Source organism: Acromyrmex echinatior, chromosome 18 (assembly GCF_024713525.1).
Source record: "Acromyrmex echinatior isolate Ae372 chromosome 18, ASM2471352v2, whole genome shotgun sequence".
NCBI classification, from domain to species: domain Eukaryota; kingdom Metazoa; phylum Arthropoda; class Insecta; order Hymenoptera; family Formicidae; genus Acromyrmex; species Acromyrmex echinatior.
In genome coordinates, this window is record NC_141869.1 from 7,880,945 (window position 1) to 7,907,245 (window position 26,301).

The 26,301-nt window shown below is 31.9% G+C and overlaps 6 protein-coding genes across 10 annotated transcripts; 2 read left to right on the forward strand and 4 right to left on the reverse strand.

Moving 5' to 3' along the window:
• Window positions 1-470: 470 nt before the first annotated feature.
• On the reverse strand, window positions 471-2,222 carry RpL28 (ribosomal protein L28). Its single transcript, XM_011053843.2, has 4 exons — window positions 2,065-2,222; window positions 1,626-1,721; window positions 1,304-1,546; window positions 471-598 (listed from the first exon to the last, which is right to left on the reverse strand). The coding sequence occupies exons 2-4, from the start codon at window positions 1,710-1,712 to the stop codon at window positions 512-514; spliced, it is 417 nt and encodes a 138-aa protein (XP_011052145.1). The 5' UTR covers window positions 1,713-1,721; window positions 2,065-2,222; the 3' UTR covers window positions 471-511.
• Window positions 2,223-3,573: 1,351 nt separating this feature from the next.
• Samtor (S-adenosylmethionine sensor upstream of TORC1) lies at window positions 3,574-5,709 on the reverse strand. 2 transcript variants are annotated; one of them, XM_011053837.2, is made up of 3 exons: window positions 5,569-5,709; window positions 4,695-4,905; window positions 3,574-4,579 (listed from the first exon to the last, which is right to left on the reverse strand). In XM_011053837.2, the coding sequence occupies exons 2-3, from the start codon at window positions 4,824-4,826 to the stop codon at window positions 3,662-3,664; spliced, it is 1,050 nt and encodes a 349-aa protein (XP_011052139.1). In that variant the 5' UTR covers window positions 4,827-4,905; window positions 5,569-5,709; the 3' UTR covers window positions 3,574-3,661. The 2 variants fall into 2 exon arrangements, with proteins under 2 accessions (XP_011052139.1, XP_011052141.1); XM_011053839.2 differs by having other exon boundaries at window positions 4,695-4,887; window positions 5,569-5,708.
• On the forward strand, window positions 5,555-9,749 carry Grip75 (gamma-tubulin complex component 4). 2 transcript variants are annotated; one of them, XM_087415439.1, is made up of 9 exons: window positions 5,555-5,696; window positions 6,767-6,877; window positions 6,955-7,148; window positions 7,581-7,675; window positions 7,739-8,055; window positions 8,182-8,652; window positions 8,723-8,900; window positions 8,980-9,202; window positions 9,347-9,749. In XM_087415439.1, the coding sequence occupies exons 1-9, from the start codon at window positions 5,660-5,662 to the stop codon at window positions 9,593-9,595; spliced, it is 1,875 nt and encodes a 624-aa protein (XP_087271565.1). In that variant the 5' UTR covers window positions 5,555-5,659; the 3' UTR covers window positions 9,596-9,749. The 2 variants fall into 2 exon arrangements, with proteins under 2 accessions (XP_087271565.1, XP_011052142.1); XM_011053840.2 differs by having other exon boundaries at window positions 5,556-5,696; window positions 6,760-6,877.
• Window positions 9,750-9,841: 92 nt separating this feature from the next.
• On the reverse strand, window positions 9,842-14,645 carry Use1 (Vesicle transport protein Use1). Of its 2 annotated transcripts, XR_845971.2 has the most exons (6): window positions 14,240-14,645; window positions 13,813-13,862; window positions 12,192-12,430; window positions 11,136-11,462; window positions 10,794-10,998; window positions 9,842-10,359 (listed from the first exon to the last, which is right to left on the reverse strand). XR_845971.2 is itself a non-coding variant. In XM_011053841.2 (5 exons), exons 1-5 carry the CDS (start codon window positions 14,414-14,416, stop codon window positions 10,958-10,960), a joined length of 834 nt encoding a protein of 277 aa, XP_011052143.1. In that variant the 5' UTR covers window positions 14,417-14,645; the 3' UTR covers window positions 10,523-10,957. The 2 variants fall into 2 exon arrangements, 1 of the variants encoding a protein (XP_011052143.1); XM_011053841.2 differs by lacking the exon at window positions 9,842-10,359 and having other exon boundaries at window positions 10,523-10,998.
• Window positions 14,646-14,700: 55 nt separating this feature from the next.
• Window positions 14,701-23,279, forward strand: CD98hc (CD98 heavy chain). The gene is made up of 9 exons (XM_011053836.2): window positions 14,701-14,982; window positions 18,218-18,596; window positions 18,689-18,939; window positions 19,023-19,148; window positions 19,228-19,454; window positions 19,525-19,705; window positions 19,890-20,116; window positions 21,809-21,958; window positions 22,053-23,279. Exons 1-9 carry the CDS (start codon window positions 14,875-14,877, stop codon window positions 22,132-22,134), a joined length of 1,731 nt encoding a protein of 576 aa, XP_011052138.1. The 5' UTR covers window positions 14,701-14,874; the 3' UTR covers window positions 22,135-23,279.
• Window positions 23,100-25,819, reverse strand: LOC105144743 (JNK1/MAPK8-associated membrane protein). Of its 2 annotated transcripts, none has more exons than XM_011053833.2 (4): window positions 25,647-25,819; window positions 24,664-25,131; window positions 24,119-24,288; window positions 23,100-24,046 (listed from the first exon to the last, which is right to left on the reverse strand). In XM_011053833.2, exons 1-4 carry the CDS (start codon window positions 25,673-25,675, stop codon window positions 23,754-23,756), a joined length of 960 nt encoding a protein of 319 aa, XP_011052135.1. In that variant the 5' UTR covers window positions 25,676-25,819; the 3' UTR covers window positions 23,100-23,753. The 2 variants fall into 2 exon arrangements, with proteins under 2 accessions (XP_011052135.1, XP_011052136.1); XM_011053834.2 differs by having other exon boundaries at window positions 25,575-25,817.
• Between the last annotated feature and the right edge of the window lie 482 nt (window positions 25,820-26,301).

The following is a 26,301-nucleotide window of genomic DNA, read 5'->3' on the forward strand; positions in this document are numbered from 1 at the left end:
ATATCAAAGTTGGCATGTGTGAATGCATGCACGCGAGAGAAATATTATATAATAAATAAGAAATTAAATAAATATAATTAATTTAAAAAATAAAAACAAATTTAATAAATAAAATTTACCTAATTAAAAATTGGATTTCGCAGATCAATCACAGAAGTACGCGCCGATTTTCCTTTCAATCTAAAAATAAAATTCCATAATATAAGACCTAAACATCGCAATCTAAAAAAAGCTTTAATTTATATGATATAAAAGACTTACCTAAAAAGATGTTTACAACTAATATAATTAAAAGCTTATTTCAAAATATTTTTATTTTGTTGAAATGTGTATTATTTTATTATAAAAATATGACATATCTGCAAAATAATGGTGCACAGCAAAGTTTTTTAAATCAAGTGTAAATAGTACGTCAAAAAATCTTACTAAGCTAGAGCACAATTACTTCACAGAATACGTCGTCCATAATAGATATTTTAATTTACAATGTATATTTAATAAAATATACAAATTAATCGGTCTTTTTAGTAGTTCGTGTTTTCTTAGTGGGAAGAGGTTTCTGTGATCGCAGTACGGCACTGGCCCGTCGCAGTGCAGCCTAAAAAACATTTTTAATGGGAGCATTAATACAATATTAATGGCAAATGACATACAATTAAAATCAAATTTGTTCTATGTAAAAACAAACATAATAAGAAAGGAACTTTAATTAGTAAATATTTTATTAAAAAAAATTTAATTAATGAAACAATTATTATCAGATCATAATATTAAACTGATCAATTATAGCTATTCTTCTGAAGAATAGAATGACTGTAATTGGTCTGTTTTATAACTACTGATGTTATTAAATCTGATTAAGAGTGCCATACAAAACATAATTATCTTTTAACTGTCAATAATACAAGGTAGTATAAAAGTAAGTACTCAATTCACCAGAAACCATTACCTAAGTTAAGTTACAAGTAATAAGGAATCAATCAATTACAGTTAAGTACAAAAAGAAAAATATACTGTGATTGGTTAATTTCTTCTAGCATAAGAGTTAGAGCAATAGCACAAAAAACTTAAGCACAGTAAATGAATTGACCAATTACTATAAGTCCAATCCAACATGTTGATTCTTTATTGCTTATGTCTTACTGCAAATATCTAACAAACTTAAATTTTTTGTGTACCATGGTCTTTAAAGTTTACTTAATAGCTTATTGTAGAAAGTTTATTAAAGTTTTTATTTGAAGTACATTTGAAGTGAAAGCAGAGAATTAATAAACTTAATATAATGATTCTATAATTTGCATACCTTGGTGAGGTCTACGCGATATTTGTTCTTTTTAAGTAGAGTTTTCAACTTGTGTAGAGAACGACGAGCTCCTGCCTTCATTGTGCTCTTTACATTAGCTTTGGCAGGCTTGTTGACTGCCTTGGCCTTTTTATAGACAACTGTGAAACCCTTTTTGTCGGGAGTATCAATAACCCCGACGCTTTTACGGTGAATCAAACCAGAGTAGCGATAACTACTCAGATTTGTCAAGTTGTTAGCCTCCTAAAGAATTATTAATGTAATAGCAAGAAATATTGTTGAAGTTATTAATGTTTTAGAAGATACTGTAGACTTAACGAACCGTAGAAAACGGTTTGTTGATGTTGCGTTTCTTCAGAAGAAAAGCATTATTGTCGCGAATTATCATCCAATTCAAGTGAGACGACATCTTGACTTCCTATGTAACAATCAGTATGCACATTTTTTCACTATTATCCTATACACACATATATCATATACATACACATATATATATATATATATCTTTGTATTTTATATTTTTGATGATAAATATAATTTAAACAAAATAAAGTTTTATTTCATTAAATTATTATTTACTATTTAAACTGAAATTTTTTTACAGGTTATGTATCTAACCAACGTAAAAAGATCATTTTTTACATAACTATCGTACTGCGGAGACATTTGACGATTTAATACACATTATAACCCTAAAATACATGATCTAATACAACGGATTATTAAAGAGAATCTGAAAATAAAGTCAAAATTATACGTACCACGTGCAGCACCGACAAGAGATAACAAGAAAAGATTACAAAAAGATCGAAAAAACTTTCTTAGTCCAAGCTCATCGACAACACCGATGAGATGATCAATACTAGAGTTAGAATCCTATTTATTAGAGAAGCGCGACCGCTTTATGTCAGTATCGCAAAAATACTAAAAAAAGTACTAGAAAAAGTACTAAAAATGGCACCCATTTGGGGTGCCAAAACGGACTATGAAATCTACCAATCATCCATTATAAAGCCACTATTAATAAATAGAAGCAACCAATCAACGTTATTCTAAATTATTCTGAATAGCGCTAATTGGTCGTTTCAATGACGCATTCTCTATTCCGCAGCCCTTTTCCGCAACGTGTGATTTCACTCTTGCTAATTATATTATATACCAATAATACTAATAGCAATTAGCGTATTCGATTTAGGGTACAGTCAACGCGATGCTGCAAACGCTTTGAAGTGTTTAATTGATCAGTTTATAAAATAATTTCTTTTAATTGGTCCATCAAATGCTTCGAGCATTTGTAGCGAGACTTTGATCACAGCCTTAGGGTGTAGTCGAGTTGCCCTATGAATACTTCGAAGCATTTTTTAATTGGTCAATTAGTAAAATTCTTTCTTCCGATTGGTTAATCAAATGTTTCGAAGCATTCGTAGTGGCAATTCGACTACACTTTGGCTCCTACATATTGGACGCAGAAACACTTGCCGCGCGGCAAAAGGAGACGCGATACCCAATGAACACATTAAGAGCTATAAGCTATAAGCTTATTGGCTACCATATCACATTTTGCTGCGCGGTAAGCGTTTCCGTGTCCAGTGTGCAGAAGCCATTAGTGACTCGATCCGATTCCGAGTCAATTTGTCCTGTTTAGCTGCAAAAAAAGAGTTAAATTGTGTAAGAAATGCAGCTAAAACGAACAGACCATTGATTCGGAGTCAGGTCGAATCGAATACGCTACAAGAGTTTATTGGACTACAGACAATTAGATCGAAAATGGCGGTCGAAATAGCCAATAATCGCTTTCAGCAAACTCAACTGTTGCGGAACAGATTCGTGAGCGCTCGCTGCTATTGGTGTATTCTTCTAGATCATCCAAAAGTAGCGAGCGCTCACTGATCTGCTCCGCAAACAGTTGATTCAAAGTCCCTAAAGCCAATTTCATCAACGCCACTTAGCTTAATCGGCCGTTGACTGATCAATCGCGTTTGCTGTTTAGTAGAATCAACTAATTGCGATTGACAGTTAATCACGATTAAGCTTGATCAACGTTGGTGAAACTGACTAATAATACTCTTGAAAAGTATCGCAAACGAAAAACTAGAAAAATACTATAGTATATGTGACACATACTATAGTTTTTCTTAAATTTTTCGTATACACTTTTCAAAAATAGAGGCCTTGCTGAACGATCAACAGAAAAGATGTCGACATTTCGGCTCAGATAAAAGGATTGCGCTACTTCGGTATATATCTAGAATTTTAAAATTAAATTAAAATTTTAGACGCTACCCATAAAATGTTTTATTTAACATCGACAAAAATAAAATTGCTAATAAAATACAAATAAGTATAAACATTATTATATTATGTTAATACTTCGTTATTAAACGGTAATTCAGAAAAAGCACTCGCTATATCAGTTTCCTCATATTCCAATTTCTCTCGTTCTTCCTTAGAGCGGACTGTTTGAAAATCCTGCGGAATAAAAATCTTTGTCTCGGACAAATATTTCTTGTCAGTCTCAAAAAAACAATGCAACTTGGACCACCGTATCGCTACGTCTTTGTACACGCACTTTCTGAACACCAAGCAGTGAATGTGACGCAGTTTCTCATACTTTATTCTCATGAATCCTATTTTGCTCAACGTGTACCTCCAAGATTTCATCAATTTCGCATTTGCACCAACGTGTTTCGAGTCTGGACTCACAATAATCAGGATGCCACCACTCTTTAATACATCATATGCATTTCTGCAGCAGATATATCTCTGTTTTGGACATGGGAGATATTCCAACAATAGAGAAAATACAACAGAGTCAAAGAAATTCGTGGGTAATTGACAAATCTCCTGCATGTCCCGTGAGAGAATTTTCTCCTTTCCGATCACAATGTTCAAAAAATCGCATCGATAGACTCCTATTGTAGGAATTAGATCTATCGCAGTTACATCAAACGCATTGTCAATACTTATAGGATTGTAACAACTTCCTACATCTAAAAGCGATATTCTCTGTTCAAAAAAATTTTGTAAACCGTTTTTCACTTGGCTTGGATCTTTCTCGCACGTTGCACTTTCATCGTACGATTTTGCTGAAAAAAAAGTCATTTTAGCGTTTATCTCTTGTTCTTTCTTATCATATTTCTCTTTACCACCATTGTAAAAGTATTCTTTGCATTGTGTTTTTATCCATTCTATTCTACAGAACGTTCCGTTTTTCAAATCTGAATTACTATCCACCCAGCACTTAGTGGCCAATTTGTGCATGGATATAGCATATCTCTGAAATAATATTTTATAAATAAAACCAAATTATGCAATTAAATATATTCTAATTTGTTTACTCCCTCTGAATTGACAAAATTTAACTTTATAAACAATGAAAATTTAAAGTAACCTGTAAAACATCATTTCGCGCCAAATGGCGTTTCCATGCCATTTCGGCACCATATTGATGATATTCGGCGCGCAATAGAGCATGAGTTTCCTTCACGATGTCAGCTAGATGTTTATGCTCCTCCGTCGTCATTTGATTAACCAGAATACTTTCTTCTTTTTTCCAGATATTTTGAATGATGAAAATACAATATCTAGCCAGTATTGTGATTCTGTAAAGGTCGTAGCTTCACATTTTTACATAAAGAAAATATCAGAGTTGATGATTACGATTGACAATTGCCCGGTTCTATTTCAGCCAATTACAATGGACTCGCTACATCGTGATTGGCTGCGTTCAGCAGAAAGTTTATTTTGCAACTATTGGAAGTTTTCTTCGCGCTGATTGGGTTATGCTTTTAGATCAAGAAGAACGGTCCTATCTCAGACAATCATAAAGCCGGTTCTACATTAATTGTAAGCCAATTAATTGTAAATTTGTGCACCAGCCAATCTGAAACTTGCATTTTGAAATCAACGCTTTATATTGGCTGTCGCACAAACTTGCGATCGGCTTGTAACTAATGTAGAACCGGCTTAAAACGGTTGCAAACTGTTGTGTTCTGCTGAATGTAACCATTGGAATATGTTGAAGTATGCAATGCGAACAAACTTGAACTGACTTGAAAGTGCCGAGTGCAAAAAGTGCAAACAATGCGAACAGATCTCTTGTATCGATATGACAGGTTTCGTAACCTCAACTAGCAAACTTCTACAATCAATATTTCAATTTGCAAGACAGAACGACGCTTTTTTCCGTCAAATTCGTTCGTTTCGCGTCGAATAAATATAGTTTCATTGATTTTCGAGCCGTCGTCGCTAAACTGAATAATTACCTTAAATGTGGAATTAATACATCTCTTTTCTCATTTACTTGATGTTTAATATTTAAAAAATGTTGCACGAAATTTTATTGTCACTTTGGGGATGTTCAACCAACGTATCGCAGATAATAGAAACAGATGTGAGTACATATCTTAATCAATGAAGAGTATTATACATTTAAGCCTCTCTCCTGTTCAGTGTGTTCACTCACCACTACTATTTCAAATTATGACGTCAGATGCGACAGATTCGCAATAAAAATTTTTGCAAAATATAATAATATGAAAATATGTATAAATGAAACAATATTTGGAATTGATAGAACTGTCTTGTAAAATATAAAAACTGTGATATAAACAACAATTTTTTGTTTCATTAATAAAACTTATATCTTAAAATGAATTATACATACATTACGCAAAAAAAATTGAAGGATCACTTATACTCATATTCGTAGTCAGGCCTTATATTTAAGGCTTCCTTAAATTTATCTTTAGATACTCTACGAATTATTTTATTGACTGCTGAGCATTTAAAGATAAATTTAAGGAAGCTTTAAGTACAAGATCTGACTATGAATACGGGCATTAGTCTGTCCTTCAAAAATATTACAGGTTTCAAGAAAAATTTTGTTAAAAATTATTATAACGAGATTTTTAAAAAAAGCATTTTAAAGCTTCAAGTCTCTATTTTCAATATTAGTAATTGATATTTCGATCTAATTGAGTTTTTATAAATTTATAAGGACATAAATGAACATTCGTAAAATCTAAAAATTTTATACAAACTTTATAAAGTTCCATGGCCTGTCCTAAAAAACTACAAACAAATTTTGTTTACAGCGTTCGAAAGAGCGAATCTTTATCTTTAATTTTTTTTTGTGTATAATCAAAAACAAAATGAACTGTGTTTACAGTTATGACAAACTATCAAAAATTATATAATAATATATAGAAATATTAAATTTTTCCTAGAAAGAAGATAGTTTTCGATAAACTACTATATCTCTTAATAAGTCTATTCTATCGGTAGGAAACGTCATTTTATTTAAAAAAATTTCTATTCAAATATAATTTGCATTTTATTATATGTTTTCTTGCTTCTGATAGTTTTAATGTTACAATCTAGTGGCAATTGTAACAGTGAGTGAACAGATGCCTTAAATATTATCTTTATGTGCTTCTCATCAATCTTTCTTCTAGTTCATAGATCTTGACAAGTATTTACATCCTGGAGAACAGGCGCTACTTAATAAAATATTAGATTTTGTAAAGAAGTGTAACATCATACGAAATTTTATATACAGCAAAAATACAAAAGGTTTGATGAGAAATTTGATGAAATATATTTTATGCAATTGTCTTATGTTCAAAATTTAACCATTTTGTATTTTATAGAATCTGTAACTCCTGGTCTTTATATACATGCTCTTTTCGATGGAATGGATCAAGCACTAGAGCCATTTCGTAAAGAAATAATTGAATTGGAGAATACAGTCTTAAACGACAATCATACTCCGCTGTCATTAATTCTATGTAGTGTTGAAAAATACACTTGTCTATTTTCCGTATTACATTCTATCATTCGTGAGGTCATTATACATTTCTTCAAAAAAGATATTTTACATTAATTGGTCTCAGTATAATTCAATTTGTTTTTCAGATCAATGTATATGTTTTCTCTATTACAATTGTGTTATAATGTTTGCTATGTCATATGTCCAGAATATTTTTTTCATTTGGGATGTTTTTAACTCTAGGGAGTTATATGATACATTTACATCTAGACTTTAGAGAAATTTCCTTTTTTTTGTAACTTTATATTATCTTGCTTGTTTTAACAAATAATAAATATATATTGTATATGATTTTAAATTTATACGTAATCATGTATAGAATAATCAAAGTGACACAAAGCATTTTTATGATTAAATGTATATTGAATCTAACAACTATTATTATGAAATATTATAATTTATATGCTGATATAAAAAAATGTTATTAACTAACTTTTTTCGTTTTAGATTCGTACACAGAAATTCCATGGTTGTAAATTGTTGCAATGCTTACATCAGCGTATGCATACCGGCATACCCGAGATCAACGTCACTCTAGAATTGTAAGAGATTTATAATGAAATTTGACACTATTTGCCTTATAATATTTATCTATTCGCTTTTAGAATGGTCCATTCTGTTCATATTGTTTTTTACAAGCATTTAACAAGCTGGCTCTTATATGGGCATCTAGAAGATCCTCACAGGGAATTTTTTATACAAAAAATACCGGATTGCGAGAAAGCTTTGATGCATGAGGATAGGAAGAATAACATTGATGCACGTGAATCAATACATGATAAAAAGATTGATGTTGATATGTGGGACTACAATGTACAGATGGACATGCTTCCATCTTACATCAAGCCATCGTTGGCAAATAAAATCTTGACCATCGGTCAGACAGTCATTATGTTCGGAAACGATCCCAGACAGAAAAAAGGTAAAAAAATTGTAATTTTTAATTTTTAATCCTAAAAAGGAAAGTATCTTGTTATAATAATTATTATTATTATAAACAAATAAATGCAGCCATATACAATTATTATGAAGAACTAAATGTCTTTAGATTTCAGCATGATACCCAAAACAGAAAATTCTGTATGGGGCGACAAAGAGTATAAGTACTTTAGGAAACTTCAGAATCTCCAGGCAAAGTCAGTTTTCAACATTGTTGAGTTCGATCGCACGATCAATGAATTGAAACAGTGCGTAACCGAACTTTTGTGGCATGTTGCCGTTGAAGAGGCGCAACTGATGCAACAACTCAGGCTGGTAAAAGAGTTCTTCCTGATGGGACGCGGTGATCTTTTCTTAGAATTAATCAAGCTCACAACGCACATTCTGAATAAGGCGCCAACAAGTCATACATCCAGAGACATTAATCTTGCGTTTCAAATGGCACTGAGAAAGATACATCTAAACGATGAAAGTGCTATCGACAGCTTTAATTTCGTGGTGCCTGCACTACCTTCTGAGAACGAGGACGCCAACACGGATGACACTGATCTCTTTGATAATGAAAAGCAAGATCCTAATGGTGCATATTTGCGTTGCAAGATTTTTCTAAAATATTCAAAGATAAGACGAACGAATTTTTTTTATTTTAGAGAAACGCGGATGGGGCATGATCACATTGAAATACAAAGTTGTCTGGCCGCTGCATCTGTTGTTTAATCCGGTAGCGTTAAACGATTATAATACATTGTTTCGCTTCCTGTTGAGAGTTAAAAAGACTCAGATAGAGTTGTGGAATCTCTGGAGTGAACACATGCATCACAAAAACTTGTAAATATATTTATATTTATTATAAGATAAATAATATTTTTGCTATCCAAAATTATTATAACAAAATGTATATTCGCAGTGACATCGGCGTGATCCAATTAAGAAATAATTTGATTTTTATCGTCGATAACTTGCAGTATTATTTACAAGTGGATGTGGTGGAAAGTCAATATGCTATAATGGAAGCGAATATGAAAAACACACGAAATTTTGAAGATATACAAAAGGCACATTCGATATTTCTGGCTAACGTTATGTCGCAAACTTTTTTGCTAGGCAGCGGAACAGGAAAAAAAAATCCCGTAAATTTCATTAGAATTATTTATAAAATTCAAAAACATTTTTTTATGCAAAATGTTGCAGGTTTGACGAATCATCTTTCGTACATCATCTCTTTGATTGATTTTGAACTCTATTATCCTGGTATTCATGAATATTTTTAACAGGTGAACAAGCTGATACACCTTTTACTACGACTGTGCGACGATTTCATCTTACAAGCATCCATGTGGGAAGTTGGTAATTTGCTCTTAACGGAAAAAGAAGAACTCAAAACATTATGCGAAACACTCGATAGCGTAATGGATTGGTTGACAAAAACATTGAATAGAGTACGTGCGCAACCTAGTGGCGAACACTTGGCTCGATTACTATTGAGATTAGATTTCAACAGATGGTTCAGTAAAAAGATTTGAAGGGATAAAAAGGATAAAATCATATAGTGAATTACATGTATATCGCTGTGTACTGCTAAAATAGAACACAATATTAAGTTTTTCTTTTTCATAAAATTGTATAATTACAATACAATAATATTCAATTAATAATATATAACAACAAGCAAAATAACACTATTATTATTATTACTTTCCGTTATAGTTATTTATGTAAAACAATTTAAAAAATGAGTTTTAACTAATTTAAAAGGATATTCTACTCTGTTATTTTTTTTGCAAAAATCTTTTGTCATATATTTCAACTATTTCAAGTCTATATTTCTTTAAATTTACTTTTTCTATATCATGCAACTTGTACAATCAGTACAGTAATTATTGATATATTGGTCATTTAAAAAGTATCCGCGGTTTTTTCATTCAAAAATTGAACAAAAAACCGCGGGTACTTTTTAAATGACCTAATATATATATATATTAGGTGTTGGAATTAATTCGTAGCGTTTTTTAATGAAAGAATGTTATTTATTTCACATGAGCATTAAAAAGTACATTAATGAAAGTACTTCCCATCACTTGTAAAACGCTACGAATTAATTCCAACACCTAATATATATATATATATATAATTTTCATATGACTTTGTTATATTTTTTTTTATAAATCACTTGAATATTCGTAAAGTAATCGTTTTAAGAAAGTCATTATCATTGGAGCAGAGAGAAACCTGAAAGACTATGCCGGCCTTTTTCCTGTTACCGTTGAAATCGCTCGTACACTACTGCCTGTAAGTACATTCATTTTCTGACACTGTCTATAAAATCGTATTGTCGAAAGTGAACGTGCTGCATCCACAGGATAAAAGTGCAGACTATCCATATGGAAGGATAGTCGTCACGCTTCTATTCTGTGGATATTCAACAGGTGCATATATATATATATCTTAAATATATACATAGTAGAATTTTATTGAGTTTATAACAAAAATAACAAATTACTATGCATAAATAAACGATCTATGTAATACATGGACAATACCTAAAGATTCATGTGTATATACATATATAGGGTCAAATTCCATCATTTACAATCATTAGAAACAAGGAATGTTTGAAGAAATATTTGGACATGATTATCAAATTGTGCATAACAAACTAAATTACATATAATGATGTTGAATGGAGTAAATTGATGTATCGCTATTTTGTAATATATTTACCAGATTTTCAAGTGGTTTTAGGTGGCACAGATGTTTTTACAAGCACACTTATGGCTATACAATTCTATCATCATAATATCAGCAATGACTCATATAGTCAGATGCATTGTAACGTAGCCATTCATTTCAATCGCGATTGATAACACCTCAATATAGAAAATTACCTAAATCTTTTTCCGTGTCACTTTCATAAATAATACCATGTCTGAAATACATAAAAATATTAATACAAAATGATTATTAAATGATAATTCAACTATTAATATTTTTATAACCTACTGGCAACAGTATAATACATTGTCTCTAAAAAACATTTATATAATTAACATATGAAATACTCACTAAAAAATACAATCAGAACGAAAGCTATCATAAGCCATACCCAGCATCTCCATTTTGAGTTCGTGTGCTCTTCTAACTTCAGGGATTCCTTTTTTAAATTTATAGAATTTACATCAGTCAATTTGTCAGACATTTCCAGCATACCGATATCCTTTTTTATGATAGCACTAGCCGCTAATGCATGTTCTTTCATAGTGCTGGTCATGGAGAGCATATTCTCAGCGATCTTCTCTTGAATATTACGATTATACTTCAAAATAGCATCCAGATCTTCATCTTTGATATTAGAGCTCGATAATCTCTGTCGTACACCATCCTTATTTGCTTCTGTACCATATAATGAGATTTAATGTCGAGAATTATATGTAAAAATCCATCTTAGTTTTATAATTAACACATTCTATACTGCATTCTATACCAATGATGTATGGTAGACTTTCTGTTCAGGTTGAGTTATGTTCAGATTCTCATCTGACAAGTGTCATCTATATATCATTTCTATCCTTGTTATTTACTGAATGTTAAAGGATAAAATAACATTTAAGTGGCACTCAGGTAGGAATCTGATTGTACCCTTGTTTGATATTTTCATTATAAACGGAAAGAACAGTTATAAAATAATTTTTTTTATATAATAGATATGTAATTGTGATATATGTATATTGGTATATTAAGCCTTCTTTTTTATAATAATTTTTGTAATTTTTTTTTAACCATTATGAAATACATGTTATTTAACCCTCCGCCAGGGTGTAACATATCCCAGCAAGATAAATTTCTATAACTTTTTAAAAAGTACCGCGCGCATGTTGCCGGTTTCATGCAACCGAAAAGTTACCAATACTAAATTATAGTATATTTATAATAAAATACAGCATGGGGCATGAGATATTCACATATAATCCATGTTGATTTTCCACCTGGTTCACGGAGGGTTAACAAATATAACAAATATAACAAACATAACAAATAAAAACATGCCATGGGTCATCGGTGAGCTACATAGCGTAGTCAAGTTACTTAAAATTGGCCTAGCATGAGGTGTATATAAGTTACCTCTGTTGCTATGAAATAATTCCGCCCGTAATTCCCGATTGTATTTAGCGACAGTCTTCTGATGTATTTGCGTTGTAATATTTGTACTGGCGGAATTGTTAGTGGATACTGAATTTTTCGATAACAATTGTGCAGCAACCACTCTCTCCACTGGATTTGACAATTTCATTGCGTTTATGACTCCTTTTAGAAAATTTATCCGCTTAATGTAGCCCATCATGGTATCCTTGGATGGTTTACTATAAATTCAATTTTTTAATGCTACACAAACATCTTTAATATTGTGAATATAATAATAATTAGACATAATTTTAAAAATGTACAGGTTGTCTTAGATTTTACACAAGTGCAGTTAACAGTAAAATCCCCAAGTTATTTTAAAATGAAAATCTTGAGGCTAACAGTTTTAAAATAAGAAATATTTAAAGTTTATCATTGAAATTATCTTATTCTTAAAAAATGTCACTTGCCTTCTTACGAAGGTCAGTCCAATTATAGAAATTCAAATGTATAGACATAGCACGGTGAAAGTGTGAATTATAATTTATATGTGATATCTTTGACAGTTCGATCAGAATCATAAATCAATTAAAAGGGAAGAAGTTTGATGTGTATCATTTTTTTCAATAGTGATACTTGAGATTTATTCTGTTATTACCAAAATATTCAACGTTTACTTAATAACTTGTGTACGAATATAATCAAATTAAAAAGCAGTTACAAGAACAATCTGCAGAAAATTACAGTATCAAGAATAAGACTGATATTTAGGAACATCTGAATGATGTATCACATCTGAATGTGTGAATTTTGCACAATTTCAATGATCAACTTTAAACATTTCTTGTTTAAAAATTATTGTAACTTCGACATTTTTCGTTTCGAAATAATCTGTAGACTTATTTTATAACTCTTAATATCAATGTTATTATCACTCAATAACTCGTTTAATACATATTAACAACTGTCGTTAAGTTACATCTACAGAAGAGTTTGCTATTAATTATTATCAAGTTTGAGGACATTCTGCATATTTAATGTGACCAGATATTTTTGAATCTAAAGTAGGAATGTTATTAAGCAGGAAGGGGGAGAAAAAATATATAGGTGTAAAGATAAATATATTAATAACAACTTATTTTAAAAAAATAATGCAATTATTTGTAATTATGATTTAAAATTATCTGCTTTAACAAGATTAATAAATCCTTAAGAAATATCTATATAAAAAAATTCTCTCAACTGAAATAATAATTAATTCTTGTTATTAATATTGCTTTTAAAAAATAAACTCAAAGTTGAATTTTTTCATTGTCCACATTTTATTTATTTCAGAAAAAAATTCATTCAACTGCTGAAATACTTTTTGGAAGCGATTTATATTGTATTTCATATTTGAAAAGATTTATAAAATATTTTTGAATAAAATATATTTGCTACTTTTTGCTAAAATCGAGATACTTAATATATTTAATGAGGAACAAACATTCCAAAAGCAGACTGTCCTGTTGAAATCATTTGAATCATCTGGTCACATTATGTATATATTATATTCTAATACGTAAGTATTAATAATAAATAATATATATTGTATTATATTTTACAACTAAAATTATATTACTTTGGTGAAGTCTGCAGTTTGTTCATCATGTCATCTAGAGAAAGTATATACTGAAACAAAGAATTTACATGAACAAAACTTATATAATCAGTAAATATTCATAGTGCAATATAAATACTATGTATGTAGCAAATTTTATGTGTGTGCTATTATAGATTATACATAAATTCCCATATTTTCTATAAATAATTTTTCTAAAAAAAAAATCAATTATATATATATATAAATAACTCAACATATATATATAAGCATATACATTGATTCATAAAAACTATAATAAATACTACAATTATTTAATGAAATTATCTCGATGTTACTTTTTACTTTAAGCAATTGTATGAAGTTATACTCATTATAAAACTTTAACTGTAGCGTATATTAAATAAAAACATGATAGAAACGTAGAAATAAGAACTAGCTCGCGCACTTTTTCGAGCTTCCAGTCTTGATGTGGATCATCCTTCGCTATTAATTCGCAGCGTGTTAGAAGTCGCTTGACGTTGGTTTCCAGCCTGGTCATTTGAATCATTTGGCATATATTTGATTTGATCAAAGGAATAAGGAAAGCTTCGTGTTCTACAATACTCCGTTCAACATATGTCATGTACAACTCGCTGACAGAACAAATCTCTAAATTAAGAATATAAGATTTGTTTGCGTTGCTTGAAATCTCCACAATTTTAATTTCTTATTAAATTGTGGGTTACATGAGGTTAGTTCTGCTGCACTTTCGGATTCAGAAACAAAAAGAGAAGTACGGATGTATTGTCAGTCAATATAAGATGTATGGAGGTACTACACTATACACGGTTCGACCTAGTTTGACCGATTACCGATAATTAGTACTCCAGATCACCATTGAGGGAGTTAGTTTCGTCATTGAGACTGGATCGACTGGGCGTCGGACGAGCAGCTGGAGCAGGGCGAGGCTATTGCTTAAAGGAGCAAAAAGAAAGAGAAAACGTCGATCAGTAACGATCAGTAACGCTCAACAGCATCAGCGTAGCGTGGCACAGCGCAATAGTAATAAAAAGAATATCAGTTGTATTATCATCAGTCATCATGGGCAAACGGAATAGCGAGGATTTGGATCAGGATGTACAGGAGCGGATGCTTAAGGAGGACAGCACCGCGAAGATCGCGACTGAGAAGGATGAGAAGACCACCGAGGTGAGAATCTCCTTCGTGTCGATCGTCTCGCTTCTATGGTTTCGATTTCTGAGATTCTAATCTGGTAATTATTTAGAATATCTCCATCTGCTTCAATTTTTATGAAATTTGGTCCGACGCGTTTTTGTAAGAAATGAAAGAACCTGACAGAAAAAAAGTCGCTCTGCCTCTTGAACCAAGATATTAATCATTAAAGTTGACTTCACGTTAGGAAATCTATCTTGGTCATTAAAAAGACCCTTTTCTATTCTTGCTGGGTTCGCTTTGGCGCTTACAATATTTTAAGTTTCATCCTTGTTTATTAAATATTAAACAAGGACAATTGATTGCTCACAAGCGCTATAAACGTCTAAGCGAACGTAGTCTATGTGTGAAAAGATGCACTCGTGTGGAATCATCGGTGAGTTTTCAATTTGGCACGCAAAGCGAGATTTTTAAAAAATTGACTTTGATTTTGCGGAGGCAGCGGTGCGGGAATCCTTCGCATATATATTCTTATATTAATGACTGCGTTCAGCAGAATTTTCTAGAACTGTTGTAAGTTTTCTTCGCGCTGATTGGATTATACTTTTAATTTAGAAGAATGATTCTATTTCGACAGACAATCATAAAACGATTGCACAAAGACTCCTGCCTCCCGAAGTTGTAAAAGATGATGCAATGTCCGCGAAAATGGCGAAGCTCGTACAGGTATGAGCGTTTGCGTTTATGTCGAAACACCGCACAGACGCATGTCAGGATGAACGGACGGATTGTTCAAAACTGCAGGACAGCTATATGTTTATCAAGGCATCGCTCTAAGTCGGCAACGCTTTAAAAAATATACAAAATAAAAGCACCCGAGCCAAGATGCGTCCGCCAAGGACGATCTTGTGATTCTTTAGAACTCTTCTTATCTTACATATATGTACATACATATATACTTTAGGATGCCTCCATTTCCTCTTTTCCTCCTCTCTCCTCCCCGTACTGGCAAGAGATACGAAATTTTCCGCAATCGTCGTAAAATACATGTATGTGTGAAGGTTTTTCGTCCCACTTCTTCCGTAAAACCAAAGGCAATTTTTTAAAATTAAATCTTGCTTTGCGTGTCAAATTGAAAACCCACGAATAATTCCACACGAGAGTACAACTTTTCACGAATGACAAGAACAGAGAAAGATCTTTTTTCATGGCTGTAACAGTTTTCTTAACTTAAACAGTTATCAATTTTAACGATTGATATCAGTTTATGGAGCGACATCACGACACTTTTTTCTGCTAGATTCTTTCGTTTCAAAAACGCGTCAAATGAGCCTAATCAAAATTGAAGTGGCGGGGATGTTCTGAATAATTACCCCTCCCTTCCTTTCCCTCTCTCATTTCGCGTATATGTATAATATGCGTGTAATAAGCAACTGATCGTAGCAAACTCATCCTTCAGTACTCGTGTCATTTATTGGGCCATCTCTACTTATCTTCTGTACTTGTTCCATATTTCACTATTGATAATCTAAAAACTAAGCATCGCATAAAATGGCAAAGAAAATATTGACCTTTGTCAGGAATATAGTATTTCAATATCAAACATCCTATTATGCAGTAAGATTGGAAACAAGACCGTTTAAATAACATTACGAAGCGCCTCTATTGGTCTAAATGTTAAGATGTTGAACTATATAAATGAATTAATTTCAGAAATGATAATTGCATGCTGATATGATTGTCGGACTTTCAACGCAATCAATCTGAAATATTAATAATCCCCCCAAATTTCCCAAATTAATCTTAAAAAACTGTATCAAACATTCTATTATGGTTGCGTTCTGTTATTCACTGTGAATCAAGGCGTTCAAACTTTATCTGGAAAAATTGGGATAAATTTTGCGCCTCCTGCACTTGACGCAGACAAGACGCTCCAAGTTAGTCTATTCCGTTAATCAATTCAGAGATTTTTATAGAGCTGTAATGGCTAGATAATTTGATCCAACATCCCCTTAAGAAAATTCTCTACTCCCTCTGCGTACTTTTAAAATTAACCCGGATCTTCATATGGACAATAGCGCTTTGAAACGCTGATTGGTGAAAAATGGGTGATGGGAGGGGGGAGGGGGGTAAACTTTATCCTCACATGTGACTTTTCACCAGTCAGAGTCCGATGTCAAAGCGTTGTTGTTTGTATGAGGATCTGGGTTTATTCTTCATATCTTTTTCCCATAAGTTTTTAAAAAAATTGTTTCATGTTTTAAATAATTGTTATTACATTTAAAGGTCTTAATCTTTTGAGACCATTCAGCGTACCAATTGATTATGGGAAAATACATATAGTTAAAAATACTATGAAATGTAATTTGTAATAATTCTGATTTGTAATGATTTTTATTAATGCTGAAGATGAAGGCTAGAATTGTAAGGTATTGGGTACTTTCCAGTAAGGACACAGTCAAATACTGTATAACACAGTGAGTCTTTCATCCTTGTTTAAAGTAGGCAAACAACAAGGATGTAATAATTCACTATGTTACACTGTGTCTGACAATACTTTACAATTCTAGCCTTCAGCGCACTAATAATAACTGGAAAACACCATTTATATGTAAATGTAAAGCGCTAATATAGATGCACAATGTAAAATGAGGAGCATCACGCGCACGACCGAAGACGGCCAAATCATTGATAGTGTGCTCCAATAAGGGTCGGTTGTTTCATCTTCAGATAAATTATGCTGTAATTTACCTATTAGATAAAAGAGTGTAAAAGAGTAAGAGCATAAGAGAGTAAGAGAATAAAACAGCTGAAGTTTATCGAAAAATCGAATAACCCAGCTTAAGTCCTATGCGGAATATTCGAGAGTACTCGGAACACAAATGATACGACAATTTAGAAGCATAGAAATTCCGTTACCGAACGCGCCAACCAATAAATACGTTTTGTGTGAATACGTGTTTGTGATATTCGCAAGACCTAATTCGATAAGTTATTATAGTTTTCTTCAAGAGTAATAATTTTTAGAAATTTCAAACAACGCGAAATATCACGCAAACAATCTAAATATTTATTATTGTATATATTTTTGTTTGTTATATTTATACTTAAAATTTTAAGAATCAGCTCTTTAATATTTTAAAAATCAATTACGTTAGCCTGATATATTGATAATTATATCATAAATTTTCTTTTAATATATTTATAATTATATCATAATTTTTTTTTCTCTTTTGAGTTAGTTCATAATATACATACGCTTCTTTGATAGGTGAAATTTATCTCGGAGAATGGCGACGCCAAAATCGATATTGAGATCGTGAAGACAGTGTTCTCTGGAATGGGAAAAGAAGAATTGATGAAATTTGCAAACGATCCGTTCTGGGTCAGATTGAGATGGGCCTTGTTCATTTTCTTTTGGTTGATATGGGCAGCTATGTTAGCTGGTGCCATAGCCATCATTGTAATGGCGCCAAAGTGTTCTGCTCCCGAACCGAAAAAACTGTGGGAGGAGAGCGCAATTGTTGAGCTAGATGTCTCAGATGTTTTTAACAATGACTTGACAGAATTGGAACATACACTGAACGATTTGAAAAACCAACATATTAGAGCTATTTCTCTCTCATCTCTGGTGAAGGAAAGCGCAAAGGGTATATATACACTCAAAAGTCACATTTTTATCTTCCTAAAATATATTAATTGTAATCTTAATTATATTAATATTTTTATTTTTTCATGGTAGGAGAGGTCATAGATTTTAAAGCCATCAAACCAGAATTAGGAAACATCAGCGATTTGGGAAATCTTATTAAGATAGCAAAGGAAAAAGATCAACAAATCTTCTTGGAGTTAGATCCTAACCATTCCTCCGTTGATCATCCGTGGTTTAAACAATCTGTAAAAAGGCAGGATCCATTCACGTCCTATTATGTCTGGGCTGATGGAATAACTAGCTCTAACAGCGGAAAAGAAAGACGCCCTCCGAATAATTGGGTTAGTTAAGCTTCTCTTTGACAACGTAATTCTCTGACATAGAAAGAGAATAACGCATATTAACTTAAAATATGCTTTTACAGTTAAGTATATATGGTGAATCCGCATGGGAATGGAATGAACAAAGGGGCCAATATTATCTTCATCAATTTAATAAATCGCAACCTGACTTGAATTATAACAATCCAGCAGTGGTGGCAGAATTTGGAGTAGGTTTTTTCGCGTTCTATTTTAATCGATCAATTTACCATGCCTTGATTTATATCTTATGTCTTATTTATTTTGAAGGATATCTTTACTCATTGGCTTAAATTAGGCATTAGTGGTTTTCGTTTGGCAAACACGCAATATTTAACGGAAGATCCGGATCTGCATGACGAATTCAGAAGTATTCTTCCTGTTGAACCGAACAATTACCAATCCCTGGTACACATTTATACACGCGATCGTTCAGAAAACGCTGCAATATTGTCAAAATGGCAAGAGATCGTTCGTAATGAAACCGCTGGCAAAGGGTATGCTTGTTCTTAATTTTGTAATTAGACATATCATCAATATTTTACTAACGTGATGTTGTATTTATAGATTATTTGCGTTGCAAGATGATATCCGTGCAGATATTTTGCAAGTTTATAACGATAAGACAACGATTGATCTACCGCAGAGTTCACATTTTCTCACTACTGCCAATGCGAGCATAAACGCGACGGATCTGCGTAAGAGCATATTACAATGGCTTGCGGTTACATCATGGCCTGCGTGGAACGTAAGTTAAAAATAACAAGATAAATTTTATCACATAATTTTAAAGATATTTGTAATCTTTATTGTATAATTTCAAGTTGGATTGAATATACGTATATGTGTGTGCGTGTGCGCGCGCGCGCGTGAGAGAGAGAGAGAATGTAAAATTTACTTCGAATTATTGAGGCAACACATGTCAATCGCAGGTGAATGGCAAACAGCTTTCCTTGAGGCAACGCATGCCTAAAGAAGTCGCCGATAGTATCGTGTTAATGACCATGTTATTACCGGGTACACCAATTCTTCGAATGGATGATGTCATGTCCGCGAAGGATGCTTTTGCAACTTTGTCAAGTGCCCGAAGTGGTCTAACGTTCCTCCACGGACATATGACGCTCAGAATAGTAAACGGGACAGTCTTCGTATATACGAGGTAAATAATTTTTCTTTAAATTTAACAATTTATTTAAAAATTAATATATGTGTGCGGTAATCATGTTTAAGAATTTACATACATTTTAATCAAATCGAAATACAAATGAATGAAAGTTAAATATTATATTCGCAAACCATTTTTAGAAGCATTATGAGCAACAGTATATATATTATTAACTATCGACTGGAACCTTGAAGACTCTAATTGTTTCAATGTTGTTTTTTAATTTTTTTTAAATTTTATTTATACGTACGAAAGAGTAGAGTTATACATTTTATACTCAAAAAGAACAAAAGAAATAGGTTTTAATTGAATAATCAAATTTGTCTTCATGTAACATACATAATACAATTGACTTATATTGAGTTACTCTTATTAAACTCAGACACAGTGAAAGAAATAAAGAACAAGAAATAACAGATTGAAATCTGAGAAATCCGGTGTATTCCAGTTATCTAGTTTCCAGTAGGTTGAAATCTGTTATTTCTTATTTATTATTTCTTATTCCATTCATTGTGTTTGAATTTTTAAACATCTTGATCCGTATTCTCACTGTGCTTTTAGCGACATTTTTGTTTAATTTGTGTCTTATATTGAGTAGTACAACTATACGATTGTACAACTTCATAACAGACGGATAAAACTTCAGCATTTTTTATATTGAATAGACTTAAAAATGCGAGCTAACAAAAGTGCTTTGCTCACATAATAAATATATTATAATAGACTAATTAAAGACTTTCTTTGTTCCACGCTTCCTTATATGCGATACAGAAGTTGGTGAGTTCACACAATATTAACATATCGCAATTACACTTTGCTATAAAAACTTGACTGTAAGAATATAATAAAACTAATCAATGGCTATACACTACCGACAAAATGTTTAAGACTATCCACACAACAGGCAAAAGTTAAAGGTGTGTATATATACGAGGTGTGATATATACATCTCATATATATTATACATTTTGTCGGTAGCGTATAGCCATTGATTAGTTTTATTATATTCTTTTATATATATATATATATATATATATATATATTTATTTATTTATTTATTTATTTATTATAGTCCATTTTTTCGACTTTCAAATTTTTTCCGCGGCACCCTTTAGAATGATTCCAATCCATAAAAAAGTAATTTCTGTCACATTTCAGCTTGATCGGACAATGGGAACTCGTACAGACAGCTCGTTAAACATTTGAGTTCCCGTATATTACACTATCAGCATTGATTTTTAAGATGTATTTTCCATAAAAATCGACCTAAAGGACTTTCTTTTTTTTTTTAAACATGTGTGCCTTGCTTTTCTGCATCATTTGAAACCTTACACATCTCATTTAAATAATTAGGTGAATTGTTGTCATTTAAACAATTAAGTGAAACACGATGTAAATTAGATCATAGATCGGTATAATCCGTTCATAATCGATTCTTATATTTAATACCGTCTTATATACTTAAGATGTTACAAATCAATCGGAAGGCCGTATTAGCATCTTAGACGTTACTTAAGACAGTTTTTAAATAAGAACGGACTATGAATACCGATCAGTCTTAAATTTTTGGTCAGCAGTATACATGATTTTATATAATTTATATTTTATATTATATATATTCTTCGATATTTTCCTATACTTGATCAAAATACGAAAGTATAATAAATATGTAAATTAAATTTATAGGCTAAAAAGCGGCAATCCTGGATATCTCGTAGCGTATCAGACTGGGGAAGAACAAGCCATTATAGATTTATCCGGAATACCGCGGATATCGGAGGAAGTCAGCGTAGTTGCGCATAGTCCCAACTACATTCAAAATACGAAAGTTATGAAGTAAGAATCTTAAAAATTTGTAAAAATCTATTTTATTATTTTATCTGTTCAATAAGTAATTCATTGTAATACCGGAACTTATTCGCTTTTGTAGGATGAAACTGCCGTCGGATGCTATACCCATATCGCCAAAAAGCACATTGGTTTTAACATTTGTACCGAAAGAAGAATCATAATCAATCCAATTTAATTAAATCAATCCAAAAGATAATTTAAATTATGAAAGCAATCAGCTATATATGATTGTGTTTTGCTTCAATATACGAGATAGAAATAAAATTGTATGTCAAAAAGATTATATAAAATTAAACTGTATTTAAATTTAAAAAACAATAAAAACTCGAGATCCTAAAAATGTGAAAAAACCTCGTTTAAAATGGGTTATGAGCTAATAGTATTAAATTATACATCATTTTATTAGTCTTGTGTCACCAGAAAAATAAGTTCAGGTTCTGGAAGCTGAAAGAAAGTATAACCTGTTCAATACTACTGTTATTTACTATTAATTGCCTTCATCATTAGAACCGTCTAAAAGTGACATAAAAAATGTATTCAACGTACTCTTAAATTTTATTCTTGCATTTGAGATTATATTATTTCAAATTTGCCAATTAGCGACATGGGTAATTGATATACTTGTATAATAGTTAATTAGTATGAAGTATTTTTTCGTATCAATTGACTAATATCATGATTTCTAAATACTAAGGATACTATTATTTCATTCGTGCGTTTTTGTCGTATAACAAATGTGTCAGGAAAGATCCTTGGATTTCTTTATTTTATAGTCAATCAAAGGCTTGAAAAATTTGGTCATACGATAAAAAAGCATAGATGAAATAGCGGCCTAAGTATCACATAAGGCGCGTTCAGGGAGACATTATTTGTCATTCTATCCTAGTTTTATATCTAATAAACGATGAAGATAATCCGACCAGAAATAGCGCTAAATAGAGTTTCCCTGAACGCACCAATAGTAACATATGATATTCACCCTCTACTAAAGTTGTCACCTTCCGTTTGTGAAACTTAAATTATATTATTATTTCTCTCAATGTCCTGTACAAATACATATATATATAGAGATTGAATGTATTTAATGTCATAATCTAGGTCATAATCCAGAGTAAAATGGGCGAAATTATTTCTTGTATAAAAGCTTCATTCGTTCGTATATTGAAACAAATTATAACATGAAAAAAATGTTTTACTTCAGTTATGTATACTCGTGTGCATTATATTGCAAAAGAAATGTATCTCGATGTATAATACGTACATGTAATGAAATATATATGTGTGTAGCAAACATCAAATACAAAAATTGCTAACTTCTTTTAGGGGCTCTATACTATACCCTGGTAAAAAAAAGATAGAGAACGATAGAAAAGAATCCCATCGTTTTAAATATGGAATCTGGTTCACGAATTTATTGATTTGAATCAAATCTCATAGGAATCTTGTATAAATTTTGATAAAATATAATAGGATTCATATCTGATCCAATCGTGATGCTCGCGAGATCAACGATAAAAAATGATATAAATTTATAGAAAACTCTACAAATTCATAGAAATTCAATCATTCTCTTCAACTTTTTTTTACTATGGCATTTACATTTTCGAAATTTCACGAACTATTGAAAGAGAATCTTTATTAAAAGAATCCCATAATGCTTTTACGTGTATGTCCGCAAAATTTCATTTTTATCACATAATAAATACACAGCCTAATCATGTTAATTTTAAACATGCGGGAGATAGTACATATAAATTATACATTGTTTTGCTTGGGCGACTTATTCAATATGCAGTTTGTGTGGATCAGTGAATTTCGCCGTTATAATATAAAACAGAGCAGGTAATACAACTAGGAGCAACATTGTGGGATGAATAGCGATTTCCCGAAGAGTTGCAACTGCTATCACGCCATATCCATGCAGCAACCAATGGCCCAAAATGACAATCACGTTCTTTATATCCGAGATGGAACTTAACAACAATGACTTTACCGTTTGATTCAGTTTAAATGCGAAATGTGCTGCATTTGAAAGCACTGACAGGATAATAAGAATGTAAGGGAAGGAGTAATCTGCAAAAAAATATATAATTAGCAATTGGCACATGGTTTCACAGCACTATAAAGTGTACATATAGAACATACATATTAGACCTCCTCCCACAGCATGGAGCAGTGCAAGGATTGGATAGAAGTACAACGCTGCATAAATAGAAAACTTTCCTTGTTTTGGTAAAAATTTCTTAGCTATTAGTGGCCTTATTAACAGCATGAGAACTATTCCTAAAGCGTAGAAGACAAAAACCATAGTGTATCTGTAAAATCATAAAGTAATATATATTAGAGATTGTGTGTGTATGTGTGTATATGTATGTGTTGGAAGATATTTTGTCAATATCAAAATAATAGTTCTGAGGAAAATAATAGTTTTTATTTAACTTTGGAAAATTATAATGTATTCTGTGATGAGCTAATAAATTTTCATTAGTATTATAATCTAATATTAATTAAGCTGATACTTTTATTATTTTATTAGAAAATAAAAGTATCAATAAAGATTTTATCTATTGTTTTGTTTGTCCTACTAATCTTCATTATATCACAAAAATACTTTACAGTTTAGAGATTTAACAAAAACTTTGTATTTTCATATAGGTAAATTAATTTGATATATAGGTAACTGTACTAACAATGGATAAATTGCCTCTTGTGTGCAGTGTAAAGTTGATTCGTAATTAGGATTCGGATTATGCAGTAGTGTGTACCAGTCCGATAATTTTTTTGCCTTGCATGACTTAATGCTGAACGATCCAATGGGATCTGTTAGCTGAAGGACTATGAGGGACGCCAGGACTACTTCGAATAATGCAGAGAGATGAAGGGCGATCACCTCTTTGGGTATATTACGACGCATTGCAACCATGTCAATGCAAAACCAGTGCAGCACCAAAGCTAATAGGACCATGAAGCCCAGATACAGCCAATCGTAGAAAATTGGCGCGTCCTCACAGGGCTCGCATGCCGATGAGGCGTTAGCGCGGAAGCCACGCGGACAAGCTCCACAATTGCTCCAATTTCCATCCGGCAGCAATTCCCTGCCACAGTATAATCCGGGACACCGTGTAAGGACGTTCATGATATCGCTTTCCTTGAGACAGCTTAAAAATAAGGAAGATTAATTAAATATACAGTTCAGCTCTCCATATCTCAAAAATAAATGAAATTAGTCTTGTTCGGCATGTTTTTGCATATAACGAAAGAATCTGACAGAAAAAAGCATTGTTCTGTCTTGCGAACAGAGATATTAGTCGTCAAAGTTGGCTATTCAGGTTAGGAAAACTGTCACAGCCATGCAACACTGTGGTGACACTGGTAACAGCAAGCGCTTGTTTTAACTTCAAAGATGCGTTGATTTTGGTAATTATTTAGACTACCCTCCCGCACCTCAAAAATCAATGAAACTGGACTTATTCGACGCGTTTTTGCACGAAACAAAAGAAACAGGCAAAAATATGCATCGCTTTGCTCCGTGGCCCGAGATATTAATCGTTAAAGTTTTTATTTTAAATTCCCTCGAGGGAAATTAGGCTTCAACCCTAACCTTTGAGCTATATGACGCAAAGACATAACACTAAATTCAAATTCATTACACTGTTAGTTCACTATGTATTACTTAGTTCGTAATCGATCTATAACGATCATTTTCAAACTATAATTAGTTAATTAGCTCTTTCCTCTTTTTTTTCCATAATCAACAATCTTCGATTAAACTCGTAAACAAGTTCCTTTTTCTTATTTTACTATTAATTTACTAATAATTCTAAATATATGGTCATCTAAAAAGTATCCGCGGTTTTTTGTCACTAGATGTGTGTTGATGGTCATATGTCTAGTGACAAAGTACCGCGGATATTTTTTAGATGACTCAAAACATAGCATTAGCCCAATTCTTTTTGACTGAAACTTTTGAATCTAAATAATTCATCTTTCTTCTTCTTCTTTCCTCCTAAAGAGAAAAGAAAAAAAGATGAAATAGTGCAAAAGTCCAACTAAAAAGAACAGTCTTATTTTCTCTTGGCTGCACTAAAGTCCTATGAGAGAAACGCGACTAGTGTTAAGTGTTCTGATTGGTCATTGCAATCACGTGACTTAGCGCCAATCACAAACTGATTTTAGTGTATTAGAAATGGCTGCTTAATGGATGATTGGTGGATATCATAGTCCGTCTTGCAAACGATGTCAGTAAGAATTGGATGCGTTCAGCGGACTCAACAGTTAAATGAGCGCACGCTATTATTGGTGTATTCTTTTAGATCATTCAATGCCCT